This window comes from Chrysochloris asiatica, unplaced genomic scaffold (assembly GCF_000296735.1).
Source record: "Chrysochloris asiatica unplaced genomic scaffold, ChrAsi1.0 scaffold00337, whole genome shotgun sequence".
In the NCBI taxonomy this organism is placed as follows: Eukaryota; Metazoa; Chordata; class Mammalia; order Afrosoricida; family Chrysochloridae; genus Chrysochloris; species Chrysochloris asiatica.
The window spans coordinates 326,255-336,341 of record NW_006408855.1 but is presented as its reverse complement, the minus strand read 5'-3'; the positions used below and the strand labels follow the sequence as shown (position 1 = coordinate 336,341).

Below are 10,087 nucleotides of genomic sequence, written 5' to 3'. Positions count from 1 at the left end.
GTATTCTGTGTTGTTCCCAGCAGAGCTCATCATTACACGTCCACCTGATCCGCCATCTTGTTTTCGCTCCCTTTTACTCTTTAGGCAAGATCTTTTGATACTCTTAAGTCCCTGATTTTTAGGAGGTCCAACTCACTTTTCAACTTTTTTTTATTGTGCACTGGGTGAAGGCCATCTTTGCTTTTTAGTTTTTTGTTTTTTTTTCCCCTAGACAAAAACTACTGTATTTTCAAATCTGTAATTGGGTATTACCAAATAAAGTAAATAAATACTTCTGAAGTTAGAGTACAAAATGAAAGCACCATATTGTTTCATAGGGGCAAAAAACAAGGAACTACAGCATAAACTTGTCCTCATTTTAAATAACTGTGTGGTGAATAAATGCCACTTAAAAACATTTTTAATAGAATATTGTTTTATAAATCAATTTACAGAAGATTAAAAAATCAGCGTTTAACAAGTCCTGGTGTGGTGCTGTGGGTTAATGCGTCAGACTACAAAGCCGTTTGAACTGCAAAGTGGGCGGTTCAAGTTCACCAGCTGCTCCTTGGAAACCCTATACAGGGTCGCTATGGGTCGGAATCGACTCGACGGCACGTAACAACAACATAAATAACAAAAAAGGTAAGAAATGGTCCTTTATCTCTTTTTAAGTGACATTTCCTCACCAAACAATTATTTAAACTGTGGAGCCATATTTTATCATAAAGATCTCTGTCTCCAAACTTTCATGTGGACATAGAGGGATTTTTATGACAGACTTTTCTTTTTAATGCTGTTTTACTATCGGGAGAGGATTTGCTCAAGAACTGTTTAAAACATTGTTTTAAACAGGGATCCTCTGGGGAATCTTTGGCTAGCACACAGCTCCCATTCAGGGACTTATGACTTGAGGAAGAACCCTTTGGAATGGGTTTCAAAGCCTCATAAAGAGACATTTGCTTAAGTCTGTTTTAGAGTTATCACTTCCTTGACTTTTTCTTGATGTTGAATATCTGAAAACTGATCAGACAGACCCAGAGGTTTGCTTATCCTTCACATAGTCCCCAGTAGTGGTAAAGTCAATCCACCAGAAAAGAAAAAGCATTTTCTTTATCAAATGAAGATTAGGGACAGCTTCCTTTATGATCGTTTTTTTTTTTTCCCCTCAGGTTTTTTTCCCTTTGGATGTTCTGCTTCCAAATGTTTTTGCTTTTTAATACTTCTAGGAAGTCTTTCACAGCAGATTTACCCAGTGCACTGTGCTGTCTGAATTTTTTACTGTAACGTCTATGGGTATTGATTCTGGACCAAAGTAAAGTGAAATTCCTGTTATCATGATACTTACTGGCCTAATCATGAGGATTTCTGTACTCTTTACGTTGAAGTGAAATCCATATTGAAGACTGTAACCTTTAATTTTCATTAGTGCTTCAAGTCCTTTTTGCCTTCAGCACGTAAGGGTGTTTCATCTGCATATTGCAGGTAGTTAGTAAGTCTTCCTCCAATCCTGATGCCCATTCTTCTTCATAGAGTTCAGCTTCTTGGATAATTTGCTCAGCATACAGACTGAATAAATCTGGTTACAACCCTTACACACACCTTTCCTGATTTTAAATCACACAGCATCCCCTTGTTCTGTTTTAATGATTGCCTTTTGGTCTATGTATAGCTTCTGCATGAGCACATTTAATGTTCTGAATTCCCATTCACAATGCTATCCATAATTTGTTATGAACCACACAGTCAAATGTCTTTGCATAGCCAATAAAACACAAGTAAACTTCTGGTATTCTCTGCTTTCAACCAAGATCCAGCTGATCATCAACAGTGATATTCTTCATTCCCTTTCCATAACCTTTTCTGAATCTGGCTTGGATTTCTGGCAGTTCCCTGTCCCATGTATTGCTACAACTGTTTTTGAATTATCTTTAGCAAAAAGTTTTGCTTGCACCTGATAGTAATGATACTGTTTGATAATTTCTGCAATCTGTTGGATCACCTTTAGAATGGGCATGAATATGGATCTCTTCCAGTTGCTGGCCAGGTAGCTGTTTTCCAAATTTCATGTCAGAGACAAGTGAGCACCTCCAGTGTTATACTGGCCCAGTTGTGAGCATTTTCTCCTTTATGTTGAAACATTTAAATTTGTATCGTCAATTCCAGAACCTTGATTTTCACCAGTGCAGCCTGGACTTTTTCCTTCAATAACATTGGCTTCTGATCATATATTGTCATTGTAAATTGTCGTCTAGTCGGTTCCAACTCATAGCGACCCTACAGAGAGTTTCCAAGGGTTTGAACTGCCAACCTTGTGGTTAGCACGTGCTACCTCCTTAAATGGTTGAATGTTGACAAATTCTTTTTGGCATAGTATTCCTTTTATCCTTTGTTGCATCCTGCATCGTTCATTATTCTGCCCATAAACTCCTTTAATATTGCAATTTGAGCCTGAAGTTTTTCTTTAGTTCATTCAGTTTCAGAAATGATAAGTGTATTCTTCACTTAAGGTTTGCTAACTCCAGACCTCTGCACATTTCATTGTAATCCTTATCTTCTAGAACTGCACTTTGAAATCTTTTGTTCAACTCTTTATTTCATAATTTCTTCCTCTCATTTTAGCTTCTGTTTTCTAGAGCAAGTTTCAGATGTAAGAGGAGATAAAATAACGTGTTCAAGGTCACATAGATCATAAGAGACTAAATCGGAGCTTGGTCTCAGGTCTGTCTCCAGAGGTTGCCATGTGTCGGAGTTGACGTCCTGGCAAGTGATAAACCCTCCTGTTTTCTGCCTTATCCCCTGCTGCTGTATCTTATACTGAAACTCCCTGAGGCAATATGATGAACCAATCCAGTTGTTTCCATCCTGGCTCTCTGGGTTGGACCCTAGTTGTCCACATGTAGAAAGGTCTGTAATAGGAAGGTCTGGTGCTAGCTCTGCTCTGGAATGGACTCTATAAACCTTCCTTCTTCAAGTTTTCCAGTTCTGCTCCACCTGGAGATTGCAGGACGTGGTGGAATCATCTCTGCATCAAGTCTGCAAGTGCTTGGCATAGAGTACAGACAAGGAGCAGGACAAGATCAAGTGACTAAGCTCAAGTGACAGGAAGGGTCCTACCTTTGCTTTCACTGCAGAAATGAAAAGCCCCAGCCAGAACCCAGGGCCTTATATAATATTATCATCAAAGCATGAAACTCACAAGCGTGAAGGGTACTGTGGTTCCAAGAAGCCCATCCAAAGACCACAGCAGAGGAGAGACTAAGGAGAGGAGGGGAGTTGGGAGGAAGGCCTGAGTCTGGTTAAATAAAGGTTAGTCAGGGGTGCCCAGGAAGGCCATCTAGCAGACATTTGGCTGCTGATGCTGTCAGTCACAATTGCCTTCAGTAGTAGCTGTGATGAGGGTCCCAGGTCCCAGCCAGAATGCTCTTGATGGAGTCCCAAAGATGACACAGAGACCAGTGAGTACTATTACAACCAACGGATTTATCAACCTGGGGCTGAGACAACTCTCTGAGTAGGGTTGGTGTGGTGAGGTGGGGTTGAAGAGGCTGGGAAAAAGGACCACAAGGACAAAGGAAAATAAAAACAAGAAAGATAACAACAGAGGGGGAAGGGCCAACTACGTTGTCTTCCCTAGATCAATTTTCTTCTGGATGGCTCGTGCCGAGTGGTAGATTAGCGAATCGATGAGTCCAGCCACTGGAGAGGAGAGAGACCAAGGGACTTGGCTTGACCTTGAGGGTTTTATCACCTTAGTGACCAGGCCAACACCTCCTCTTGGTTCTTGAGATGCCATGGCTTCTTCCTCCCATACCTGGGGGGTCCAGGTTTTATACTCCCCACCGCATCCCCCCACCCCTAAGCAGACGTTCCATGTGTCTCACCTGTAAACATGCCCCCAATGATAGCACACACGCCTGTCAGGAAGTGCGTGAAGGACCTAGCAGAAGGAGTAGGTGGGCTTAGCAAGGACCTTGTGTCCTCTGCAGGCCCAGGCCGTCCCGTACCCCTTCCCCAGCCTCACCTGTGCTTCTCTGTCAGCTTTACCATCATGGGTGATAGCTCGTAGAGCACAAAGACACCGGGGAGCCCCTGGTCACCCATTAACCCATTGGCAACCTTTTCATGTCTGGTCACAGAGAACTGATTTGTCCTCAGCACCTGGGGTGGGAGAAGAGCCTAGGTCAGGGTCTACATGACTCTCAGCCCCCTTAGTCCTATCCCTGCTGCTACCCCTTGTCTTATTTTGGCTGACTGTGTGGAGGGGAAAAAGGAGGCTCTATACTGTAGCTAATGCTATAAGGCCTGGAGACCACCTCCAGACTTCCTCTCCCAGGCTTGCCATCCTACTTCCCCTTCAGTCAGCAGCTCTTTCCAGTTTACCAATCCCAGCTGTACTGGAGGATCCGTCAAAGGTGCCATGCCCTAGATGAGACAGACTGTGCGTCCAGGGATGACAAGTAACTCTCCAAGGTTGCACCAAGAGCTCCTGGAAAGGCTGGGGCTGAGTTCCTTTGTCCTTCTGATCCGTGCATTTCACCACTGTCAAGATGCTGCCCCACAGGCCAGTGCAGAGTAGGAAGGTGAGGTCCAAAAGGGCTTGTTCATGCCTGGCTAACCACCTTAAGTCAAGGCAGAGCTTGGAGGGACAGTGTGGTGGACAGACTGTGGCCACTGGAGGAATGGAGGCCATTCAGCAGTGCAAAGAACATGTGCTTTGAAATATGATAGAGCCAGTTTTAAACTTTGGTTGAGAGCTTGAGCAAACCACCAACTATCTCATAGCCTTGGCTATTCATTCATCCTATGGGGATAAGAGCAGCACCTCTCTTCCCAGATGGCTAAAGGAACTAAGTAGAGGAACTCAAATGCCTGGTTCTAAGCAAAAAGCTGATATAGAAGATACCTTGAACTCACCTGCCCATCTACCTTCATGTATACTGTGGGTACCACCTTCACAAAGTACTGGAACATCATGGAGGCTGCAGAGAAAAGAAAGCATCAGGCATGGGTGCTAGATAAGGCTTTGGAGCTGGGAGGCCCCCAATCCCGTCTGATCACTCTCCCAGGCTGGTACCTTGGGGTGCAGTGACATTGGTGCGATCTAGGGGGTTAACAATGCCTGGGTAGTCTTCTCCAAATGACAGATGCCGGATGTAGTGGGTCATGTTGATCTGCAGGGAATACCAGTGCCTGAGCCTCAGAGCACTCAGGGCTCTACGTCCCTAAGCCATCAAAAGGCCTATATCAATTCGGCCAGTAGACAGCAAATCTAAATATCCCACAACCCTGCTTAAAATACATCAACATTTTCCCACTGCTTTTAGGAAAAGGACCAAACCTCTCAGTGTCTTGTGTGGTCAATTTCCTGCCTACCTCTCCAGCCTCATCTTGGGTTCTCACCCCAACCCCCTGCCCTCCTGGCTCTTGCTGCACTTGCTCTTCAGGGGCTTCAAAGTGCCACGGTCCCATCTGACCTTGCCCCTGAGGGCCTCTCATGCCCAGGACATTCTTGTCAAGCCCACCCCCTGCCCCCAGCCTCCTATTCAGAGCTCAGTTCAAGTCACTGCCAGTTGTTCACCTCCCAGACTGGGTCTCCTGTCAGAACTTAGTAATTTCATCTGTCCCCCTATCCTAGGATGTCCCCTACTGAGAAAGGAAGGCAGCAACCAAACCTCCCACCCCCTCCTGCCCTCCAGTGTTCACTGGTACATACATTGTCCAAGCCAAAGCTCTGTAGGTCATGAACTAGGAGAGAAGAGGAGGTGTCATTAGGTGGGGCAGCACTGGCCTCCTAGTTCCCTCAGGACCCTCACTCAGGCCTCCTGACTGCCTCCCTCTGGGATGTGCCCCTCGGGGTTCTCTGGACTCTGAGGACAGCACCTTGGGCTTGTGGGAAAGTCTACACCTGCCTCAGGGAGCCCTTTATGGCACACCTCCAGCCCTCACTCTCTCCACGCCCAACTGCATGCCAGTAAATAAAACCTTTTGACTTTGGTCCCTCATCACTAAGAGCTGGTGGCACATTTCTGACTCTGGGTGAAGTGGGATCTGAACCTGCTGTTTGTATTCTTTCCCCGACTCCTCTGCCCTCACCACCCTCAGCGCCCCCAGAGGAAATCCCACAGGCACGCTGTACCAACCTGTTCCAGAACAACTTCTTCCTACCCTCTAATCCTAAATCCTCCTGCTGCAGGAAATCCTACCTCAAGGGTAGTCACCCAGCAGTCAGGCCACAAAGGCCCCCTCATCACTGACCAATCCAAACCCCCGATCCTGAAAGGCAGGTTGCCCAAAAGTGAGGGTTTGGTCCCTTCTGGGGGACAAGGCCACTTACTCTCCACAGCATGTACTGCAGCATGAGGGAGGGAAGGAGAGAGAAGGGAGGAGAAGAAAAACATTCAGCACTTCACAGTGAGAACTACAAAGCATGTATGTGGTAGGAAGGAGGGGCTGCAGTGCAGAGCAGGGAGAGCTCAGAGGATGGCTAGATCTTCCCTTGGTCTGACTCTGAGGCCAACTCAACATTAGAATCCCCCACCTGCTCTCCAGGTCTTCCAGACAGGGTCCCCTAGCTAGCTCAGTGTGGCTGGAACACCCTTGCCTGGACAAGAGCTCAAGAGAGCTCTTTCCTAAACAGACAATGATGCAAGAAGGCCTGGGAGCAGAAGTATGGTGACCTAGAAAGACCAAAAAACCCAGAACTCATAGTCTCTTTCCAGTTTTCTCTGCAGAGCAGTCCTGTGGATCACTTAAGATCTAAAATGGGAGAGTACTAGACAAACTACATAACATGAGCAATCATTTCCCCTGAACCTTCTCCCCAAACCAACCAACAAACATCAAAGAAGTCACAAACTAGTTCCCAGGCCCTTAGTTCAGTCAGATATCTGGACCTGGGCAATGGTAGTATTGTGTTTTGAACATCTTTTGGGGTGCAGAGCACCCCCTGTCCTGGATCTAGGACTCTGCCAACAGTCCAATGAGAAGCAGGCTGCTGCTGAATGCCTACAAGACTGCAAACAACTGACTGTAGAGCATCTTCCCACAATCACAGAGAGATCCTCCTACTGGACCCCTCACAGTACAGAGGGGACCACCACAGTTCAGCAGGGTCTCCCAGACCTGTCTACCTGTCCTTTTCCTAGTACTCAGCCTCAGCTTCATAAACCACGTTAAAGATCAGCAGGGCTGACCTTCGTTACTGAACAGCCCAGGTTAACCAGGTCTTCAGAGTCCTGGACACTTTATTACCACTTGGCTCTTTACATCCTCTGAGATGATCTCAACCCCTGCCCTTTTCTTACTCAGTCATCAGTAAAACCCCTACATTTCAACCTCTAAACATCCCCTGTACTTTCCCGCTGTAACCACAGCCTGGCTCTCCCTCTTCTTAAGGTTACCACTTCCCTTGCTGTTGTTAAGTGTCATTAAGTCAGTTCTAACTCACAGCAACTCTATGTGCACCAGGATGAAACACTGCCCAGTCCTGTGCTAGCTTCACAATTGTTCCTCTGTTTGAGCCTATTGTTGCAGCCACTGTATCTATATATTTTGTTGATGATTCTCCTCCTAGTCGATGATCCTCTACTTTATCAGCATGACGTCCTTATCCAGGGGTTGGTCTTTCCTGAAAACATGTCCAAAGTAAGTGAGAAGAAGTCTTAAATATCCTTGTTTCTAGGACGCATTCTAGCTGCATGTCTTCCAAGACAGGTTTGTTCATTCTTTTGGCAGTCCATGATATATTCCAATATTCCTCACTAACACCGTAATTTAAATGCAGTCATATTTCTTCTGTCTTCCTTTCTTATTGTCCCTGGCAATCCCTTTAGAGTGACTATATTCTCTCCGATACTCATCTTCCTTCTTGGCCTAAGCCTTGTCAATAATAATTACAATCTTCCCCTATAATTTCAACTTGACTTTCCTTTTCTGTATCCTTTTCATCCACTGGAAACTTCTTGAAGCTCTACCTTTAAAATGGTTCCAAGACCCAGTCACTTCTCACCCCCTCTCCCACCACTCTGCTCCAAGCTCCCATCATATTTTTTGCCTGGACTGATTACTGCAACAGCAACCTAACTGCCATCTCTGATTCTGTCCCACCTCCCTCTATTCCCTACAGAGCGATCAGGGTGCTGCTTACCTTTCAAAAGTTAAGTCAGGTCATGTAATACTTCTTCAAAACCCTATGATGGCTTCTGTCTCACGCAGAGTAGAAGCACTAGTCCCTACAGTGGCCTTGGTCCCATGTGACATGGTCTGTTAGCTCACTCTCCTGTTCAAGTCACCTGGACTTTCTGGCTGTTCCTTGAACATCTTAGGGATGCGTGATATTCTCCCTGCTTCAAACACTATCCTCCAGATCATCCATGTGGCTGGCTCCCTTACTTCCTTCAAAGCCTTGCTCAAGTATCACCCCATGAGAAAGCCTTTCCCTGACCACTCTCTATAAAATAACACACACCCGCCCCTTCCCATCCCAGCCCCTTGTTACCATCATCTTTATCCTGCTTTTTCTGCTGTCCATGTTACTGATTACCATCTGATGTACCATATTTTTACAAGTTTGCTTATTGTCTGTTTCTTTACTAGCATATTCTAAGGACATGGACTTTGCTTTATTTGCTGCTGTATACTTGGTGTTCTGGTGTGGCACTGTAGGATAAGCACTGTGGACTGCTAACAGGAACATAGGTGATTCAAACCCACCAGCTGCTCCTAGGAAACACCATACATGTTCGCTAAGTTAGAACTGATTTGACAACACTTAACAACAAAGCTTAGCTAGCATCTGACATAGAGTAGGTGATTACCAAAGATTTAGTGAATGAATGAGAATAAACCTCAACAATCCTATAAGATAGGTACTAGCATCATCAACCCTATTTTATAGAAAAAGCAACTTAGTAGGGCTCAATACTTCCCAAATAGGACAGAGCTTGGGAGTAATAGAACTTGTGCTCAAATCCAGCTCTGCTTCCCCCAAAACCTCACACACAGCTCCTCTGGTATTGGAGGCTCCCACTTACCAAGTGCCTACCATATAGCATGAAGTCCTGGTGTGGCACTGTAGGTTAAGCACTGGACCGCAAGGTTGGTTTGAACCACAAGGTTGGCAGTTCAAATCCACCAGCCGCTCCTTGGAAATCCTATGCAGGGTAGCTATGAGTAGGAACTGACTTGATGACACTTAACAATAGCAACCCAAGCTTGGGGTTAAGGGCATCCAATGTATCATCTCATTTACCTATGCATAGTGGTTATGAATCGGGCTGCAAACCTTAAGGTCAGCAGTTCGAAACTACCAGCTGTTCCACGGGAGAAAGATGAGGCGTTCTGCTCCTGTAAAGATTTACAGCCTCAGAAACCCTGTTCAGGGTCGCTATGAGTTGGAACCGACTCCACGGCACATAACAACAACAACAACAATAGTCATCAATTTCAAAGTATGAAACTGAAGCTCAAAAAGATTAAGAAACTTTCTCCAAGTCACATAGTCAGGAACGAAGGATACTGCTATTGGAGCCCAGGCAGTCTGGCTCCTCAGCCTGAGCTCTTAGCAACTGTGCTTAAACGCTGCCCTAAAGAGGGGTCTGCTTTGGGCCAAAGACAAAAGAACATCAAGCAGGTGAAGAAGCAGTCAAAGTCCCCAGGTGTCTGCCCCTCCCTTCTGATGTGGGCACACTCACCGTGTACATGAGACTGCTGGAAGCTCTTCCCGGGGGCAAAGTGGAAGTTGCCGGCCACCTGTAGGGGATTTCCCTCTCATTCTCTAGCCGTGGCCTCCCTTCTCCTCCTCAGGGTCTGAGTGGGCATTGATTCACTTTGGAGCTCCCCTAGCCCAGCTCAGTCTAGCTGGCCCTCCCTTGCCTCGGTTCCTCCTGTACCTTGTTGACTTCTAGGAAGCCGTACACCTGGCAACCTTCATTCTTCTGCTCCTGCATCTTCTGGCTGAAGCCTTCCCGCCGGCATTGCTCGATAGTGTCTGGGTTCTTGAAGGCCCAGCCTCGCCGGCGATAGGCCTCCCGCACATCCTCACAGGTGTTACAGCACCTAGAAGAGGCGGGGTCAGGAGTGAGTGTATCAAAGGGGCAGGAAACAG

The 10,087-nt window shown here is 46.1% G+C and overlaps 1 protein-coding gene across 2 annotated transcripts in view; it reads right to left on the bottom strand.

Moving 5' to 3' along the window:
- Nucleotides 1-3,598: 3,598 nt before the first annotated feature.
- ERGIC3 (ERGIC and golgi 3) overlaps nt 3,599-10,087 on the bottom strand; it is a 17,989-nt gene continuing 11,500 nt past the window's right edge. The window contains exons 6-14 of one of the 2 annotated variants that reach the window (XM_006875704.1): nt 9,873-10,038; nt 9,675-9,732; nt 6,317-6,331; nt 5,696-5,727; nt 5,057-5,153; nt 4,897-4,961; nt 4,004-4,140; nt 3,864-3,919; nt 3,599-3,678 (exon numbers count right to left, since the gene is read on the bottom strand). In XM_006875704.1, the coding sequence (XP_006875766.1) occupies nt 3,599-3,678; nt 3,864-3,919; nt 4,004-4,140; nt 4,897-4,961; nt 5,057-5,153; nt 5,696-5,727; nt 6,317-6,331; nt 9,675-9,732; nt 9,873-10,038 (706 nt within the window). The remainder of the gene's footprint in view (nt 3,679-3,863; nt 3,920-4,003; nt 4,141-4,896; nt 4,962-5,056; nt 5,154-5,695; nt 5,728-6,316; nt 6,332-9,674; nt 9,733-9,872; nt 10,039-10,087) is intronic. The other variant, XM_006875705.1, reaches the window with a different exon arrangement.